This window comes from Pagrus major, chromosome 21 (assembly GCF_040436345.1).
Source record: "Pagrus major chromosome 21, Pma_NU_1.0".
NCBI classification, from domain to species: Eukaryota; Metazoa; Chordata; class Actinopteri; order Spariformes; family Sparidae; genus Pagrus; species Pagrus major.
In genome coordinates, this window is record NC_133235.1 from 7978965 (window position 1) to 7999966 (window position 21002).

A 21002-nucleotide genomic window follows, 5' to 3' on the forward strand; every position below is an offset into this window, starting at 1 on the left:
TTGTGGCACATTTACAAGCCAGTGGTCTCTCTGAAAGCACTGTCCAAACAATAGTTTGTTCAATGGAGGAAGTGGTCAGTGATGTTCAAAGTCAAGCACGAGAAGCTGTTCTCCAAACATTTTCTCCTGAAACCAAAAAGTCAGAAATTTATAATAAAATAGAGCATACTTTAAATCAGTTAGACAATCCTTTTTCAACATTTAACACGGAGACAAAGAGACAAAAATATTATAATGAAAAATGGGAAATAGTTGAGCCCAAAGAATTTGTCCTTGGTGTGAGACTGGATGCGCGTAGAAGTAGAACTTCAGGTGTCTATAGCCAGATCCCTGTGACAGACAAGTTCATGTATGTACCTATCTTAGGCACACTAAAGTCCATTTTCAAAAATGATGAGATAAGGGAATGTTTTTTTCAAGATAAACATAGTCAAAAGGGAATATATAAGGACATAAATGATGGGTCATATTTCCAGAACCATCCTCTCTTTTCTCAAAACAGGTATGCTCTACAAATTTTGCTCTATTATGACGACTTTGAAACAGCCAACCCATTAGGTTCCAAGAAAGGTGTTCACAAACTGGGGTGTATTTATTTTACTTTAAAAAATCTCCCACCAAAATTGAACTCTGTATTAATGAATGTGCATCTTGCAGCTCTATTTTATACGGAAGATTTGAAGAAATACGGTTTTGATGCAATTTTAAAGCCCCTAATTGATGATTTAAAAATTTTAGAGACAAAGGGAATCCAAATTCCATGTATTCAAGACTCATTGTTTGGTTCTATAATTCAGGTGACTGGAGATAATCTTGCTTTGAATAGCTTGCTAGGGTTTGTTGAGTCTTTTAGTGCAACACACTGGTGTAGGTTTTGTCTGACAACCAAGGAAGAAATTCAGTCTGTATTCAATGAGGACAATCCTGGACTTGTTCTGCGCTTCAAAGCGCTTCACATTGAGCACTGTAATGCACTAAGTGAAGAACCTGCTCTACCTTCAGTTTATGGTGTTAAAAAGTCTTGTGTCCTCAATACATTGGAGTATTTTCATAGCACTGAGAATTTTGCTGTTGATATTATGCATGATTTGTTAGAGGGTGTTGTACAATATGAGCTGAAGTTGTTTTTTCAGTACTTGATAAAAAATGGTTACATTTCTTTGAACACACTTTTATACAGGATACAGAGTTTTAATTATGGTTTCACAGAACGTAAGAACAAACCAAGTGGATTAAAAATTGATGATAAAAGCAAGCACTTGGGTTTAAATGCCATCCAGTCATTGTGTGTTCTCCGCAATACCCCTCTCATCTTTGGTGATGTGGTTGAAAGGGACAATAGCTATTGGAACTTTGTGCTTCTTTTATTACAAATTGTTAACATAGTATTCTCCCCAATCCTTACTGATGGCATGATATGTTACCTAAAACATTTGATTTGCGACCACCATAACATGTTCAAAACCTTATTCCCCGATAAGAATTTGATCCCCAAGCACCACTTAATGATCCACTATCCAAGATGTATTAAAAAAATAGGCCCTTTAATCCATATGTGGTGCATGCGTTTTGAGGCAAAGCATTATTTTTTTAAAAAGTCTGTGAAGAATTTCAAAAATCTTACCAAATCTCTAGTAAAACAACACCAACGTCATTTGGCTTTTTACTATGAAAATTTTAGTTTTAGAAGGTTTGAAGTTGGTCCTTTAAAAATTAAAACAATTGATAGCATGGAATGTGGAGAAATACTGTGTCAGTTACTCAAATTAGATTCATGTTCAAATGTGTCAACTACAAAGTGGGTTAAACATAATGGCACAGAGTACCAGATTGGTTTATTTATAGCCACTGAAACTTCCCATGATCTACCTGTGTTCAAGAAAATATGCTCTATTGTTGTACATGAACAGTCTGCTTTCATAGTAGGTTGTACAGTTAATACCTTGTACTTTGATGAACATTATCATGCATATTGTATAGAGGAGAAAAATGATGAGTATGGGGTGATATGCATTGATCAGCTCACTTACTTCAGACCCTTTGATAAACAGTGCTCTAATGACGGTGACAAAGCATACATTGTTCCATACTGTTATCTGTTTTAAAAAAAAATTTAAAATGTAAATGAGATGTTCATGTGGTGCGCGTCTTGAAATAAACGTGTTTTGACTAAAAACGGCTTCATTATTTTTAGCACACTTTATTTTGAAAATATTTTCGGAGTTAAAACAATCCAGAGAGTGAGAGTTGAAATTTAACACTACTCCAAAGAGTAAAAAAAAGTAACACTGGTTAGTGTTAAGAAGTGTTAATTATTCTACTCCATATAGAGTCAATCAATAACACTTAACTAGTGTTAAAGTACCAACACTCCAAAAAGAGTTAAATTAACACTTTGTGGTGTGGACCCATATAGACACTTTAAAAGTGTTGAGATCAACTCTGACGGTGTTAATTTGGGTATGCAGAATTTGCTGTGCAGAATTAATTAACATGTATTATCAGTCACCAAACAATGGTCACGATCAAGAGGAGGAGAAGGGTCAAACATTAGGTATAGGCATGTTCATTAATCATGTTGTTACTTGAACCATAGAAATAATACATTATATTTAACATTCTAATATTGTTTAAATATGTAAAGAAAAAGAAAACTTTTCAAATTAATAGTTTGTTGAAATACATCAATACATTTTTTTAAATAAAAGGAGAAAGGGGGAATACAAAGAAAGAAAGAAAGAAAAAAAGAAAGAAAGAAAGAAAGAAAGAAAAAGAAAAAGAAACTCGTACTTTATTTTGAATCCACGGATCGTTTCCTGGTTTGGTCACATGGTCTTCCAAGATGGCCGCGCCCTGCAGCCACGGAGTGTAGTCGCAGATACAGATCACCAGACAGGTTTTAATGACAGTTGAGGAGCTGCAGGTCGCAACTGACATCTCCAGACAGAGACAGAGGAGCGTCTGAGGAAGCCTGACATCTCTTCAGCCCCGCCGACATGAGCAAGGACGGTTTAATCCTGTAAGTACCTCTGTTGTTAGCTTAAAACACACAGAACTACATTAAGGTTAACGCTAGCATTTTTGGCTGGCAGAGTGATGTTATGAAACTTGCCTGTGTCATTCTTATGAAAACATTTCTTCATACAGCATGAATTGAGTCTAGCATCTATAACCACAACTAAATATTAACATGTACTGGTCAGTAATGCCAGGTACTAACCTTGATAAGCACAGCTTCTTCTTTTGTGGCGAACTCTCATTCAGAAAACCAGCAGTTTAATATTCTCTACCTCACAGTTAAAGGTGCATTCCCTGTGCAGGATGAATTATGAGCTTGAGCAAATCATTTGAATCTTCTGACAAATTAGGCATTCAGATAAGTCATTAGAGAGTAGTGTTTTGTTTTAAAATGTCGATCTAATTGTTTTAGTTTTGTTTGAATTGGTTTAATCTCCACAGTGCATCTTAGTAAGATCACAGATATGAATAACTTCTATTGTTTTAGTTCATATAATTAGGATAATGAAAGAAGAATACAAAGTGTATCACAGCTCTTCCTGAGTTATCCGAGTTGCTATTATTGCATTTTTCATTGAGTGAAGAGTTATATGTATATGTATTATATGTATATATAGAGATATGAGTTCTACGATTGTAAAAGTGTGCCATATAACCATTTTAAGAGTAACCTGAGCTAAAGTTGCAGTAAATTGTTTGGAGGCTTCGGTCGTCTGCATTGGTTACTTTTACATTTATGTCAAAATTTGAGTTCCAGTCGGGTTGTGATGCATCAATGATGCGTTCAAAGCAGCCTTTCATTCAACCGTTTTCTACTGCTGGAAGACGATAAGAGACAGCAAGTGTTATCTCTCATAATCACTCTGCAGCTGGATGCCTACAATGATTGCTGTGGAGAGGGTGGGACATGCCTGTGTGTTAGATAACAGTAGCTTGTTACCATATTGTAGCCCTCGGGCTATAGTGATTGGGACGCTGCCACCTCAACCAAATTCAAACAAAGGGCAACTGTGTTTGAATTTGGATTGCCAGTGGAGGTTGGATTGTTTGAGTGTCCTTGTTGCATATATGTTAGAGCCATAATCTGTATCAAATTGTATCAGATTGTTCTAAGATTAATCTTAATAATGTAACGTTGGTGCCATGATAGAACTGATTGGAGTCAATAGGAACAATGACTGTGACTTATTGTCCACCAAAAGAAGAGTCACATCCCTGTGTCTTTAAGTAAACAGTAACAACACTGAACTTTTCATGTGTACAGGGACTGAAGGTACTGGGTTAGAGAGAGAAAAGACTGATGAGGTTTTGTGTTTCAATACAGCCCCAAGGACTTCCCCCAGCTCCTGAATGATACATTCCTGCGAGCAGCACGAGGGGAAGAAACTGAGCATGTCCCTGTGTGGTGTATGAGACAGGCTGGAAGATACCTACCAGGTACTGTGATCATGTTGGTGCTTTTTTTAATGGTATTTCCTTAAAGACAATTTTCTCTCACTTAACTATATTCAAAGACTGTCTTTGCATTACTAACTGCCCTTGAACAGTATGATTTTCGGACAAACAACATTGAGATATTTAAGACATCATGAAGACATTAATGTTTTGCTGAATGTAATTTTCAGAGTTCCGTGAGTCCAGAGCAGGGAGGGACTTCTTTGAGACATGTCGGTCACCAGAGGCCTGCTGTGAGCTCACACTGCAGGTATATCAGTGCTTTCAAACTTACTATAGCAGTTCTAATATCAGCGATGTAAAAACAAGTTTTTAGACTGTTTGCCTCAATGCTCAGTGTAAGAAGAAAATGTTTTTTTTTTGTTTTTTTTACATGCAAATACCTATTGCAAATCAAATTAGATTGTTTTACTAAAATTTAAGACAAATATTGAACTAAAAACAGAAAGACAGCGACAACCAGTGGAATTAAAAAACATACTCTGTAATTTACTTCTGTTTAATTTTGTCTAAAAGGGCCGATTTCAGTTGCATCACAGTGAACTCATTTTGATGGAATGTGCCAAAATGTATTTTTATCAGCTTGAAAAGAAAAGCGCCAACATGCCCATAACCACTAAAAATGTGTTTAAAACATTGAATACATTGATTCAGTTTTAAGATGCTTAGTACTATCAGTGTTACAGTATATTGCATTGAGGCGATGGTGTGATAATCTACTTACTACAAACCAAAACCACATAACCACAAGTTTTTTTAATGTCTCTTTTTTTCCACTTGCAGCCTCTGAGACGCTTTCCCTTCGATGCAGCCATCATCTTCTCTGACATCCTGGTTATCCCACAGGTAAGTGTGTTGGTGTGTTTGCTTGTTGGTGTGTTTGGCTTGTTTTGTTGTTTTTCTTCTATTTTTCCCCAGTGTTAATTAACTTCTGTTTCAGCGTAAGTGATGAAATACTTGATGCTAGAATCAGACATATAAAACCATGTATGTAATGCAAATGTCAGTAGGAATATATAGCTGGGTTTGGTAATTTGGGTAATTTCAAAATAATGTACTGTTATTGGCTGCCGGGCCACTACTTTGCATGGATGTGAGGGTGGAAGGAGACTCTGAACAGAAGAGGATAAGGATTCTTCTTTGATATGTTCTCAAAAATTAATAGGAAGAAATATGTAAATATCATATATAATAATAATATAAATGCAATATATCTTTCCATCTGTATCAAGTTGCCGCTATCTGTCAAGTTTTCTGTGCATCTCTATTCTTTCTTTCATTCCTCCCTCCAGGCCCTGGGTATGGACGTCCAGATGGTGCCAGGTAAAGGTCCTACATTCCCGGAGCCGCTGAAGGAGCCAGAGGACCTGCAGCGTCTGCAGGCCAAAGTGGACGTGGACAAAGAGCTGGGCTACGTCTTCAGAGCCATCACACTGACCAGACACAAGATAGAGGGCAAAGTGCCGCTCATCGGATTCACAGGAGCTCCGGTTAGAGATGATACAGACACGTTTAAAGATCTAGAAGAGAGCACGCACAGACGTGATGTAATAAATTGCATTGTGATTCCCTCCACAGTGGACGCTGATGTCCTACATGATAGAAGGCGGAGGCTCCAACACCCACTCTAAGGCGAAGCGTTGGCTGTACCGGCACCCTGAGGCCAGCCACATGCTGCTGAAGATGCTGACAGATGTGATAGTGGAGTATCTGCTGGGGCAGGTGGCAGCTGGAGCTCAGGTTAGACCGCCCGCCTTCAGATGTCTGGACACGTTTATCATTTTTTATTATCTTGCACCACCAAATTCAACTTAATGCCTCAAACTGCTTTTTGATGCATAATCAGTCAAACAGAAGAGTTTGCTGTTTTTCATATGTGGGCAGCTGATAGTGGATATAATATATCAACAATAAGACCTCATTGATTCAGTATAAGACATATTGTATCAAGTATATCCGAGTTTATCCGAGACATAAATACTATTTGCTGATTGTGGCAGCTCCTGCACACACACAACCTGCCTCTCAGTATCAGCACTAAATCTGGTTGAGGGAGCAATTTCAGTTCAAATTCAAGGTTGAGCACAGCCTGGATTGTTACACAAAGTCTAGACAGTCACACCAGTAGAGTGTGCCTTTATTACTGCAGTTTCAGTACATGGGGCTGCAGGGTGGCTTTAGAGACTCTTTAGAGAGTCTTTACCTGTGTTGAGCTCCTTGCAAGGTGTCAAGCATCCTGTCTGCTGATGGGTCTTTGACCTCTCACCTTCACCTACAGCAGTGTGGGAATATAATATTTAGCTCTCTGCAGCATCATAACATGATTTGGAACCTGCGATGACATCATAGTGATTAACTCAACTGGTGACGTAAACACTGCATCGTTTATCCTGCTGATCATTGAATGACGTATGTAAAATAGGGAATAACAAACACCAAAAAATGGAATAGGCTGATTCTCAGTAGGTTTTTCTTTTTTTGCTCTTTGTTCTCAGGTCTTTTTCGTTTTTCTTCTGTCATGACAAAGATAATGCTGTTGGATATGTTGATCAGGTCTCCCTTTACAAAACACTCAACTGGTTTCATTTAGATAATTTTAAAGCCAAGCTAATCGACATCTTTGTATTAGCAATGGATCAAATGACAATGTGGAATATAAATGAATAGAATTATGACCTGAATTAGTAGTTTCTCTCAGCTCTTTTGTGTTTCAGTGTCTTTCAAGTGATTGGTTCAGTGTCTGCACTTGTATCAGCAGTAGTATTAAATGCAACAAGCCACTCTTTTCAGCAAAGAAGAGACCCAGACAGAGAGAGAGTCAGTATTGGACATGCATACATTCAAAGATGGATCTAAATGAAGTGTACTGGGAGTTTACACTGGCAACTGTTTGCAAACTGGCTATCAACTTCGTAATGCTATCATATATCAATGTTGGGCCAAAAATGAGTTAGTGCAGGTTTTAAAAAACCCTAATCCTTGTGTGTTATCCAGGCTCTGCAGGTGTTCGAGTCCCACGCTGGTATTCTGGGGCCGGTGGAGTTTAAAGAGTTTTCTCTGCCTTACCTGCTAGACATCGCTCGCCGTGTCAAAGATAAACTCAAGGAGGCAGGACAGGATGTCCCCATGGTGAGAGACAGCTGCACAAATAAGCACTTCCAGATCTTTAAATGTACCCAAATCCACACCAAACACACACATAGACACACAGAATGTCTCATATATCTGCATCTGTTCTTCTTGACAGTGTCAATAGCTAATGATGTACACGTGCACATCATCTAAACTGAAAGCAAGTCAACCGCGACTCTACTTATTTATTTTCCTGCCGTATTGTTCTGTTTGTTCTCTTGTTATAATTACTTTCTATATTAGTTTCGATACTCTGTTCTATTCTTATCATGACTCTGTTGCTTCAACAACACTGCTTCCCAGGAGGGATCATTAAGGATCCATCTGGTCTGATATAAAGAGCTGCTCTGTTTGATTACCAGAAGATGGCAGCATTTCACCAAAAATGGTTCCTGATCATCTGTGCAGAATTTGCTTTGAAAATGTGCCTGTTATACTTTTTTTTTTGCCCGTGTGTCTTCTAGATCGTGTTTGCAAAGGATGCTCACTACGGTTTAGAGGATCTGTCTCAGTCTTATTACGAGGTGGTTGGACTGGACTGGACCATTGACCCACGATCAGCACGGTAACACACACACACACACACACACACACACACACACACGCAAAGAGAGAGAGCGTTTTGATTTCATTTCCCAGTTACTTTGTAAAAGCCTGCCCTGCTTTGGTCCTAAGATGACAAAGAAAAACACAAAATAAAATCACCTAAACATCTAAATACAACCTGCACCTTCTACTTCAAGTGCTAGATTTTATTAAATCTGCACTGAACTCTGTGTTAAATATGCCACGTCAGCCCATTAGCTATTTGTAAAATCTGTCTCAACCAGAGCTGGCTCCTCCGGTTGTAGTTAGTCAGATTTAGAGCGCTGAGATATCTCTGGAATGTGAGCAGGAATAGAAACAATCAATACAAGAATCTCCTTAGTCAGAAGCAGATACAGCCTCAAAATCCACTGTCATGGGCAGACTGCAGAAAATGAGCTTCAAGCTAAATCGAATACGACTACAGGGATGTATCCAGTAATGTGCAGCAGCATTGCACTAATCATGAGGCGTACTGCTGTGTGTCCTGAGGAGCAGGTTAACCATTAGTGACCTCTCCCTCGTCCCTGGTTTGTCACTCGGTGCACGATTTGAGTCAACAAACGTCTGTGTTTCCTGCTCCACTCATCAAATACTTAACCTGTTGGTTAAAGGATTACCCTGTGTGTCCTGTGTTGTGTGTCTGTGTGTGTTCAGGGAGCGCACAGGAGGGAAGGTCAGCCTGCAGGGAAACATGGACCCTTGTGCTCTCTACTCTCCAAAGGTAACCTTCACTCTTAGGCTCTCACGTGGACATGAGACTTCACTCCCCCTCTATTTTTAATCTATTTTTTGTGTTCAAAACTGTCTCTATTGACTTTTGTCCGTTTTTGAAAGGACAAAACACCTTCAAGCATTGACAAAAACCTTCCTACTTAATCCCAGTAACACAACAGTCTCTGTAACAGGAAGACCTTAACAAGGTCATAACAGAGTAAAACGAATACATTTAACATATACTGTAGAAAAAATGAAATAAAATGGGTTATAAGTAGAAGTTTAAAAATGGAGGTCATTATCGTAGTCTCTCTCTCTTATTCACAACCATAATACTCGTACTTTAATACAAATAAAAAGGGATATCAGTGGCACTGATATTTGGGCATCATGCAAGTTTGTTCATACAAATGTTTTATCAAAGTCAATCTCACTAAACTCTCTTAACTGGACAAACTTGTAAATCTCTCCTTTCAGTCTGATTAACACCACCTGTTCATGAGGAGGTGCATATTTCAGGAAAGTCTCGCTAAAGCTAAGTGGTCATTTGCAGTCACATAGACAAGGCTACAGTAGGTGACGTTATATTGTCAGTGACAAGAGAGGATGAAACTGGACTCAGACCTGCAGAAACACAGATAATAGTGGCTACTGTAATGTGTAAGTTGTTGTGCAGAAATATGCCAATCAAAATCATCAAATCAAAAATCTGAGTGAATTGGCAAGTCATGATGATAATGATATTAATTTTGCTTTAGTTCTGTGTGTAATTACATTTTTTTAACACACTTTTTTCCCTGTGGAGAGAGGCATTGTGACAAGTCAGGACCGCTCATAAGAATATTCTGAATACAGAATAACTGGTGAATGCCCCACTTGTACATGCCACTTATGAAGGAATTGTTCAAATCAGTGCTTCTTGCATTAGGCCTTGTGTCTGATCATAGGCATAGTATAATTTACGGCATGTAATGTACCAAATATCCACAACTTTATCTTAGTGCTAATTTAGGATTAAATTTAACCAGTGTAATGTCCTGAGCAGCCACGAGGATCCTCTAGAAAAGTGAAGATCATTCCTCCATGCGTTTTCTTCATAACCTGCTAGTAGTATGTCATCAAACATGCACAGCTGACCTCCGTCATGTCAGTGGATTAGTGTGAGTCATTCACTGGTTGACAGTGAGGGTGCCAGAGCACAATTTTGTATAAAATGACAAAGAGAGAAAAGAAAATAACAGAAAACTCAACTTGTTTTTTTCTTGAACTGCTATTTTCAGCACCCAGCGCTCACATGCTGTGAATTTATTTTTTCATTCCACTGCGTTTCCATTCATATATTTCATGCGAAGCAATGTAATTCATTCTAACAAACTTTTGTTTACACACCATATGGTAATTTATAACTCTTCACCAGAACTTCTTGTTCCTCCTCTGACCCAGTTTGAGCAAAGTATATCTGACTCGGAAAGATACCACAGGCGTAGTCGAACCATGACAGATCTAAAAGTCGATCCTCAACTTTTCCCCCCTCTCCTTCCCTCTCGTCCTCCTGCAGGAGCGCATTTCAGACATCGTGAAGAAGATGTTGGAGGGTTTTGGCACCAGGGGCTACATCGCCAACCTGGGTCACGGCCTTTACCCCGACATGGACCCGGAGAACGTGGGCGCCTTCGTCGAAGCCGTGCACCAACACTCTAAACAGATGAACAAACAGTCGTAAAGAGGGATGTGTCTGTGTAAGCCAAAGATGCTGATGATCATGATTGAAAACGTGTACAATAATGCATTATTTTATTAAAAACTGTGAAACGTCAAAAGGAAAAAATGTCCATCTTCACATTTGTTTTCAGTCCATTCCAACAGGAAAAGTAAAAAAAAACACCACTGACCCAATATCAATAAATGCCATTGAAACACCCAAATCTCCATGTACATTTACATGAATTCACAACATCCTCATCCAGTGTAGATTTTTACGATAAAAACATGCAGGTTTTTTTCTGAGACAAGGTTTATAGGTCTATAATGCGTTGATCTGACCAGGAGTGGATTAACTGTTTCCATTGGAGAGAAATGACATCATTTATCAAGTACATGTACGTTTCAAATGCATTTACAGTTGTGTGGGATTTGTCTTAGTATTTGATCTATTCAGAAATGCTCTAAACAGCTTTGACATCTAGATGAAAAATATTTTCCTGTCATCCAGTCAAACTCGCCATAATGTTTTCTCTAGCTCTCACAAATACAAATAGATGAATACAAACCGTTCTAACCTCTTAATGGCTTAAAACATCTTCAATCACAAGTGAGCTCGTCATCAGTACAAGGAGCTTGTTTGTCAAAATGAAAAGCTGGTGATGAGGCAAAAGAGTTTCAGCAAGAGACACACTACTGCAGTTATAAAAATCAATTTTTAAAGCAAAATGTCAGCACACAGCAGTTGATCATCCACCACCTTACATCTTAACAATGAGCAGAACCTCCCGCTGGATCTCAGCATGAGGAGTTTTATTTTTACTCCTGCAGATAGAAAATCTTCTAAGATGTGCTCGTTGTTAAAGGAGCTGCCTTATGTTGTTTTTGTCTTTCTCCCTAAATCTGGAAAGAGTGGCTTATGAAGTGAATCACATTATCACACATGTATCCTGAGAGGTTGTATGTGATTTTTAGTATATTGAAAACCATGAATGTGTGTACCTGGGTGTTTCTTCTTTCCTGTTAAATAAAGATTGATTTGATTTGTAGTGAGATTTATGTTTCTTTTCATTTTAAATGGTTAGATTGTTTTTCTACTGCCATTCAGCCAGTAGGCTTTGAGCAGGATGGTAATGCCTCCTTATGGCCTTAAACTCAGACAGACATTTTAATGGAGCAGGTTCTAAAAGGGCCATGAGTAATCATTACTGACCCTTTCTTTTATTCTGCACAGAGCAGTGTGGGCTGTAGGGATGGTAAAGTCAAACAGTTGGTCCACCACTTTGGTCCAGACTGAAATAGCTCAACAGCTTTTAAATGGATTGGCATGGTACAGACATTCATGTTCCCATCAGGATGAATTGTAATAACCTCGGTTTAAAAGAGTGCCACAAAGTGTCAAAATCAAATGGAAATCACACTGGAAATCTAATGTAGCATGTAGCTGTTAGCCTCCAGCAGAGATGAGGAGAGTCTAGTTGACTCACTTCTTACTCACTACACACCCTCACATATGTTTTCATTTTCAAGTTTATCAGATTGTGCAACTCATTCTGGAGCCACAAAATGGCTTCATATAGCATTCTTATTATTTGTCTTATGTATGCAGTAGTCCCGCATGCTGTTTCCATTTAAAGCTGCTGTAGGTGGTTGTTTTAAATTAAAATGAGTATTAAATAGCTCCAGCAAACAATTATCAGTAATCACTGTTATAGAGAGTCCTCCTTGTCCCCCCGCTCATGCAGTAAAAGAGAAAATACATTTTCTGGTATCCCTGGCCATTTTATCCAATTAGGACAGCGAACTCCATAAAGAGGCGGAGCTGTCTGCAGACAGCAGGATCCTCCTGTCTGCTGCGGTGTCTGGTGACGCTTACAGCAGCTTTAGCTTCTTCCTGTTGCCATCATCGAGTCTGAATAGCAGTTTGGCTTATGGCTAAATACCTACAAAAGTAACGACGCTCACATCAGCCTCACTTTGTGTTTTTGTGCTCATTTGCAAATGTTAGCATACTGACGTTAGCATTTAGCTTGTACCGACTCTTCAAACTGATTCTGGCCCTTTGATCGTTCTGTTAGCAGGCTAATTGGCCTATTTACTAGTTGAATCTGTTGCTCAACACAAAAATACTTACTTCATTAAAAAGTTTCAACCTAGGCAGAGGGGATTTATGGAAATCAAACTGACAACTTACTTCTATGATTAAAAATGTGCATTGTTTTTTCCTTGTACTTCTGATTATATAATTATTATTTTTTTAATTATTAAAACAAATAAACAAAAAGAAGAGAAAAACATTAAAAAAAATACAAATTACAAGCTTGACAGGTCAGACAGGGAATGTAAAAGTCTGGCTCCTCAGCACTTCAAAAAGAGAAGTTGAATCAGCCTGGTTTAATAATAAACTATATCCTCTATAAACTACTAAAAGTGATTGATAAACTACATCTCTATCCTGCCTGTCACTCTCCATTTACTTATCTCCTATTCTGATGTGTTGTAATAACAACAAATAGCACTGCCCTCTTCTTGTTTTGATGATGTGTACCTCACATCATTAAGTAATTGAAACCTGTAACACTGATGAACTTGTCAGTCCCATCTGATGAAAGTGCCCGAATACATAGCATATTCCAAACACCACCACTTACAAACTTTCTTTTTGTTTTGAGGGTTTATGCATCAGTGTTATGAGGACCGACTCGAGGCTGAGGCCTGGCCCAGTAAGTGGGACAGAAATGTGACAGTGACTGGGGCTTTAACTGGGACAGAAGTGAGACAGCGTCCTGCCTGAAGGTGCTTTAACACCGTTTTATCATCCAGTCTGAAGTCCCCAGAGAAATGCTTTGTAATGAAGGTCTTTATAAATAAACAGCTTAAACACTACAGCACAATGTCGCTTTGAAAGGAGAAAATAGAGGGTACTAGTGCAAGTTATTAATGGAGAGAAATATGTAAACGAAGAAAACATCTTTGAAATGTAGATTTAATAACAATAGATTCCGGTTTAGGTAGAACAACATTGATTTGTACCAGTCGGGTACAAAGTTTGTTCTTATTCTTAAATGAGCTAATTTGCAGATGCTTGATTAAGATTGAGAAACTACAAATTCACACCGATGTGCTGCTGCCACTTGAGACCACCAAGGTTGAATCTGAGGTTACACAGGTGAATGTTAAAATGCTGTTTCTATCAAGGCTGTTGGAAGCAGCTCCAAGACAAGTCAGGCATCAGACCCTAAAATCACTTCACTGCTTTAATTTTCCAACATTTGTTGCTTGTGACCCTTTTAAGCCGAGCACTGCCCACTTTCAGCCCCTCGTCACAAGATACATCCTAAATGTGAGCTGTGAGGAGTTTCCCCAGAGGGACAGGTTTCTCTTCTCAGACAGTTTTATTGTAAAAGAGCCCAGAAGAAACGGAAATCTCCAGTAATTTAAAAGCCTGGTGAAAATAAACAGGTTTGTCTTGACTGGTGGTTCCATGGCTTGTTCCACATTAGCAACAATCAAAACTGGAGACACATATATATTCAGGGTTTTAAAATGTTCGATCAAAGCTAATAGATGATGTCATGGTTGGTAAGCCCATGTGTGTGTTATGGTAACAATGTTAACGGTGCTCATTAAGCAACACCTCTCCTTGTTTCAAGTAACTGTCCATGGCATGCAGTCATCTAAAGTGGAAGAATTAAGTCAAAGTGATGATCGTTATGATAAAATAAAACAGAATAAGAATTTCAGGCAACTAAAACTGCTTCTAGTTCAACAGGCAGATGCATTGTTTTATCATCGGGTCTTCAGTGTCAAAGTCACATGTTTGAACCATCAACCCCAGTCTTACTGTGGTGGAGATGAGACATTATTCACCAGACTGCAAGTGATCATTAAAGGGAAGTTCCACTGGTTTTTCATATCAAAGTGTGTTTACAGGTGTTGGGGTGTACTCCTGCATGTGTGAAAAAGTAGTATAAAGCCTTTTGTGGCTCCAGAGGGGGAAGGCTATGGGAAGTCTTATAAGTTGCCTCAAGTGATGTCACTTGAGTCAGCGTCAGTTAAAGCTGAAGACCACATGTTTGAAAATGAAAAAGTATAAGTAAGGGTTTGGAGTTAGAGGTTGGCCCACTGTTCATCTCTGCTGGAGGCTACATTAGCTTCTCTAGCATAACGCACCGAATCACCCAGCGCACTTTCTGCAATGAGTTGCATTGTGGGTAACGTAGATGGTAAATGGTCTACCATTTCTATAGCACTTTTCCAGTCTACTAACCGCTCAAAGCACTTTACAACACTTGTCACATTCACCCATCCACACACACATTCATACACTGATGGCAGGAGCAACTTGGGGTTAAGTATCTTGCTCAAGGACACTTCGACATGCAGCTGGGGGAGCCGGGGATTCGAACCAGCGCCCTTCCGATTACTAGACGACCCAGTCTCCCTGCTGAGCTTCCTTTTAACAAGAAAGAAAAACGTGTGGAGTCTCTGGTTCTGCTGCTGCATTCATTTTAATTTCAATTCTTATGTGTTACTTTAAACATTCCAGTTTAAGTGTGGAGTGAAATGCAAAATTGTGGCTTCATTTTAAATTGCATTCAGAATTGTTGTCTGCCCCTTCAAAGATATATTTTTACAAAACCTTTAAATCTAGACCATCATCATGTGGACTATTCAAATGTGGCCAGAATGATGGTCAAAACTCTTGTGAGCAGCATTGTGTTCATTGTTATTCTCATTCTATTCAAATAAATTATATTTTGCCAGCAGTTTACAAAGGTTAAACATTCAGTCACTCAGTCTCACAAGCTGTGGTGTGTCTTGGTCATGAACACTCTACAGTATACTACATTTTACATTTTAAAAAACTCTTTTCTCTCTGTTTTGTCCTTCACTCCACATGGAGCCACAATTTCCAATTTCAAAAATAGACCTCTTGTCATATCGTCTGCAGCATCACTGGGGGGAAACAACAGGAAGAGGACACTGAAAAAGTGGGGTTTTTAAAACCTTAACATGATTGTTAACCTCATGCGGTGTGCAGCCATTACTTTACACTGTTTGGAAGCACCAGTACATGTGTAAAGGTCATTTCAGGACAGGCAGAAGTCTAGAAGTCAGGGATCATCTTCGCCAATCAGGACTCATGACACCATGCAATTGCCATCACAACCACCAATGAGAAGCTGGATAAAATCTGAGCAGGCAGTAACATCCAATCACAACACTTCAAGGCCTTTTGTCCCCTTGGGAATTTAACAATCCAGTAAATTTGGAGTAAATACAAAGCTTTATTACACAGAATTTGGCTTAAAATGAAATTATGTGCATTATTACTGTAATCATTATAAAAGCTCTTTACATGAGGAACTGGGGGGAAAAAAGGGATCAATTAATCCCAAATTGTGTTTTTCTCTGTGAGGCAGCTAAGAACGTCAGATAAGCAGATTCCAGTAAATCCGGCTGTTGTTGTTGCTGCTGATGTTGTTGTGAAGGATTCCAGTAAAAGTCATAACATCATGTGACCGGATTGGGGAGGCGGGGAGGGGTTATGATTTCAGGGGATCCCTCTTCATCAGCCACGAGGTTAGAATAAGGAGACTGTTGTTGTCACTGGGGTTTCAAACAGTCAACGCCAGTATGTGAGACTGAACTCAGTTCTGCTGGTGTTAGTCATCTCTTGGTTTGACCTTTAGTGGCAAAATGTACGTTTTTTCTTACATTTTTCATATTAATTGTTTTTATTTCTAGCTGCATCACAGCCCTATGGAAAATGTCATTAAAGAGACACCTTAGAGACACAATATATTACACCTGATCAACTTACAGTATTTTGCATTGGTCTGTCTGTAAACACCAGGATTCATCATCTCTTTCATTGTAATCAAGCTATTTTAAAGAATAGATGGGTATATGGGAAAGATGGCCCTTTTTAAGTATGGATAAGGGATAGAGTTCATATTATTAGGTCTATTTCACAAGGCTTGTACCCTTTAAAATTGACATTTAGCATTAATATGTACTTTTAAGAGTAAACGGGGTTCACCCGAAAAATGAAAATTCGAGCGTGAGCTCGACCACGAGTCGATGGTTTAAATAATGTCTTATCAAATCTTGGGGCTTCTTTTATATCCATTTTATATTTTGTTTTTGGTTGTTTTTCTTAATATTTAAAACAAGTCCCCAGCTACTTCAGTTGTTGGAACGCTGTTGTTGGAACGCTGGAACACTGTTTTTACTGTGAAGCTCCAGAAATATTTTGTGGACTGACTACAAAAATCCCCCTGACTTTCCATCAGCATTGGGGTGAGTAGATAACGACTGAATTTTCTCTTTTTGGGTGAACTTGGGTAAAAAATATTTTTGCTGAATGTCAATTTAAAGGATAAAAGCCGTAAAACTGACCAATAACAGGAAAAGCTATCTTTTATTCATATCTCAATAAGGCCTTCATGTTTCAATTGAGGTTAGAAATGTTTTTATCTAATTTAATTTACTTCAAAGTGTGAATACAAATGTAGTACCTGGATGCAACAGTGTGGCTCATTGATGTGTTTTTAATTTAGTTTTTGGAAAACATTGAGCTCAATGACACAGAGGAATAAGACATATCAGGCTTTTAACACACACACACACAGTACTTGTAGGTGATAGCTTATTTAATATTAATCGTTGGTTTTGGTTTTTTCAATGGGATCTGTTGAAAGAAATACAAATTTCCAACGTTGTCAGCCTTCCAATCTGAACCCTACAGACTGAAAAAAGTTCTGGGTTGAGGTTAGCCGAGCACTTCCACAACAGCTGAACGTTGCGGATCCTTTATTGATCTGTCCGCTAAACACTTCAGTTCAAATGGAAGGAAGAGATGAAATGTTGAATACAAGCCTCTAAATAATTAAGACTGGGCAGAGGCAAGCGAAGCCCGGTGTTATTAATAAATACAAAAACACACAATACTCACAGCAGCTGGATTAATGGTGATGATGGGAAAAAGCAATTCTTCCTTAAATGAAAGCCGCCTTTCATTCATCCCTCTCCTTTGTGTTGCTGTAGTGCCATAAACAGACAGACACACACACGCAAACACACAAAAGCTTTTGTTTGTGCCCCCCTCCCTCCCAGTGCGTAAATAGCAGAGACAAATGAACAAAAATCACCGCTGATTGTCGACAGGTAAGACTGAAGAGGCTGCGACTGTGTGTCAGTGGACCATCTGGGAACAAAGTGACAGGCTCTGTGTGTGTGTGTGTGAGAGAGAAAGAGAGAGAGAGAGGGAGAGAGAGAGAGAGAGAGAGGGAAGGTTGTAACAATGAATCTATGCTCTTTAGAAATGGAGATCAATTTCCACATGGCTGCTTTAAAGGCTTTGGCAGGAGAATAATATATAAGTGTGTGTATTCCTGTGTGTGCTTGTTTGTGTACATGTTTGCACACGTGCGTGTACGTGCATGACTCATTTCATTGCGTGTATTTGTGTGTATTTTTGCCTGTTTGTGCGTGTGTGTGTGTGTTTGGGCTTTTATGTGCTTATTTTGTGCACAGAGATTGAACAGGTGGATGTGGGTTGTTGGTCTCTCTCTCTCTCTCTTTGTGTGTGTGTGCGTGTGTGTGTGTGTGTGTTCGTGTTTGAAGGAGGTCCAGGCTCCATCTCTCAGCAAATCAGCAGGCCTGAAAATCCAATCTGCCTGGAGAGACAGCAGGCTGTACATCATCTGCCATGGATGGACACTATCAGCGCTTTATCAGTGACCGCCCCCCAAACACACACACACACACACACGCACACTATATCTTTCAATGACCACATGCATGAATGAACGCACACATCCACACACAGCCCGCTGTGACAGAGACTGATAGGCATTATTACCATAGTCGTTGTGGAGGGAGGCGGAGGGAGAAACTGAAACTCTGAAGACCTTGAGCTGCTTCTCCCTAATGCAGACGCTGACAGCTGTGACTGTCCCTCTATGCTGATGACAACTTCCTATCCCGCCACGGTCAGCCTGGTGTTTTGAACCCTGTGACCCACCAGGCTGCAAGAGGGATCATCCTGCATCAGACAACTCATTTGGATCACTTCTGAATATTGCCAGGATTTGGCCATGTGTGAAAATATTCATACAGTCTGTGGAGGTTGCTTTTGAGGGATTTTCGAATGTCAAAGATCTGGAAGCTCCCTGCTCCGATATTAAATCAAACAGCCAATCAGGATGAGCTAGCCAATCACAGCGACTGTGTTCAAACAAGGGTCATTTGTCTTCTACTTGTCTTGGGTCTTCTCTTCCTCTCTGCTTGGTAGTGTGCATGAAGTAGTTTTTTTTTCTTTATAGCAGCTGGTATAGCAGTGTTATAGTATTTAACACTAGTATAGGTAACATCCACACCTGTCAATGCAATCTAAGACTAGAAAGCATCAGTCTGGGTATGCCTGCCAATTTTCTGTTCCATTTTTCCAATTTGGAAATCATGGTTGAGGCTGTTGCCACTCAATGCTCAAAGGATGTCTGGACCATCTTCTCATTCCACTGTCAGATGGCGTTGCAGCTTACTGGCCTTCAGCCTTTTGCAAGGATTCGGTGGAAGTCCAGGCTACTTCATTGTGAAGGAGAGACACAATCGAGCAGCCATAGAGTCTTCAAGCAGGGACATGGTGAGACAGCCCAGCTCCAGCTCCATGTCAAGGGTGGACCAGGTATCGAGCGTCCTCGTCAGGTGGTTCAGCACCCGGAGAGGATGAAGTGGGGTCCGAGTGGTGACTGTCTCAGTAAAATGCACCCCAGCTAGTGTAAAGGGAGTGGGATCCAAGTCTGGCCAAGACTTTACTAGTTTTTCAACAGCCCTTTTAAGGAAACAAAAAGGGCTCAGCAGACTGATATGGGGAGGCAAAAGAGGCCTAAACCACCACCTAAACATGCGCATGGAACTGCGAAGGACGTTCCACATCTATGTAACCGGATGTCCTTGTTATTCGGTGACGTGAAACATCCATCCATTTTCTGACAGCAGGGTCAGTGTTGCAGTGGCAGAAGGCTAAGCAAGGTAAATACAATGCTTCTCTGGAGGTTCTATGGGGTTCCCAAACCAGACAGTTTATAAAGTCCATCCAGCGTGTTCTGGACAGGTGTCCAAGAAGAACACTAATCAAATGCCTGAACCACCGTAACTGGCTCCTTAAATGCAAAAGAGCATTGGTTCTAGCACCTCACAGATATCCGAGCTTCTCACTGTCCCCGAGGGCCGAGCTGGGCTAGACATGAGTTCGTATGTTGTCCGACGACATCGGAAGGCAAAAGCTGTTGTGATCTGCCACACTGGAAGGTATTCTAAGCTATTCCACCATCCGACCTGGAGCTGTGGCTAAGCAGGAGACGTAGAGGGAGCAGTACGTTAGCAGAGCAGCAGCAGTCCCGTCAGTGCTTCATCTGTGTCTACAAAGGATGCGTTCAGGTAGATAAGTGATTGTAGGTCACCTGCACATTGGAAGCACTCGGAGCCCAACACGCAATCACTGTAGTTATTCACATAAAGCAGAAGAAAATAGACTTTAAGCACAAAACAATACACTTTGGGTCGATGGCGTTTACACACATATAACACAAGCTGTCACGTGGCCTGTGTAGACAGATGGGTTGATTAAGGAGAGAGAGAGAGAGAGAGAGATTGGGGGACGCAATGCCAACAGAGGAGAAAAAGATTGAGCATATAGCAATCACTTCTCCATCTATCTGTCTGGATAATTAATATAAATCTGCTCATTTACCATCAGCCAATCAATCTAGATTTAAACTCACTCACACACTCACACACACACACACACGCACACACACACAATGTCACGAGCACACTTAGCACTTCTTGATGGCCTGATTGTCTGCTCATATGGCTCTGCAGAAATCTCTAATGACTGAGAATGAAGCGTTGAAGGAGGGATAGAAGAGAAATATTCTGATAAGAGACAAATGAGTGAAAGATTGATGGAACTCTATCAGCTTCCCTGTGCTTCATTTATCACTAATGTTGGGTGGTTGGAGGGCTGAAAATACAGGATTGTGCCACACCAGCTGGGATACACACTGTGTTGCTGTGAGAGGGTTGTTAACAGTTTCAGAGTTTAGGCCATCAAAGCACCCGTATGCAGCTGCTGAGAACATACTGTGCACACTGACACACTTATTAATATGCCTAATAAGACGAAAAAAGTCTACATACAGAGATGCCTTCTGATGCACAACTGGGTCAAGTTGCTAAGACATAAAGATGGATTTTTCTGCATTTTGCGCTAGACATGATCAAATTACATATGAGTCTTTAGTACATTTTACTATACTATTTACATAGATCATTTCAAGTAAATGTTTACACACAGTATTCTCAGTGATGGATGAACTGGT

General features: G+C 39.8%; 1 protein-coding gene across 1 annotated transcript; it reads left to right on the top strand.

The window, feature by feature from the left end:
• Positions 1-2845: 2845 nt before the first annotated feature.
• Positions 2846-11657, top strand: urod (uroporphyrinogen decarboxylase). Its single transcript, XM_073492014.1, has 10 exons — positions 2846-3019; positions 4343-4455; positions 4644-4723; positions 5257-5319; positions 5766-5963; positions 6052-6213; positions 7468-7602; positions 8070-8170; positions 8848-8914; positions 10466-11657. Exons 1-10 carry the CDS (start codon positions 2997-2999, stop codon positions 10628-10630), a joined length of 1107 nt encoding a protein of 368 aa, XP_073348115.1. The 5' UTR covers positions 2846-2996; the 3' UTR covers positions 10631-11657.
• Positions 11658-21002: the final 9345 nt, after the last annotated feature.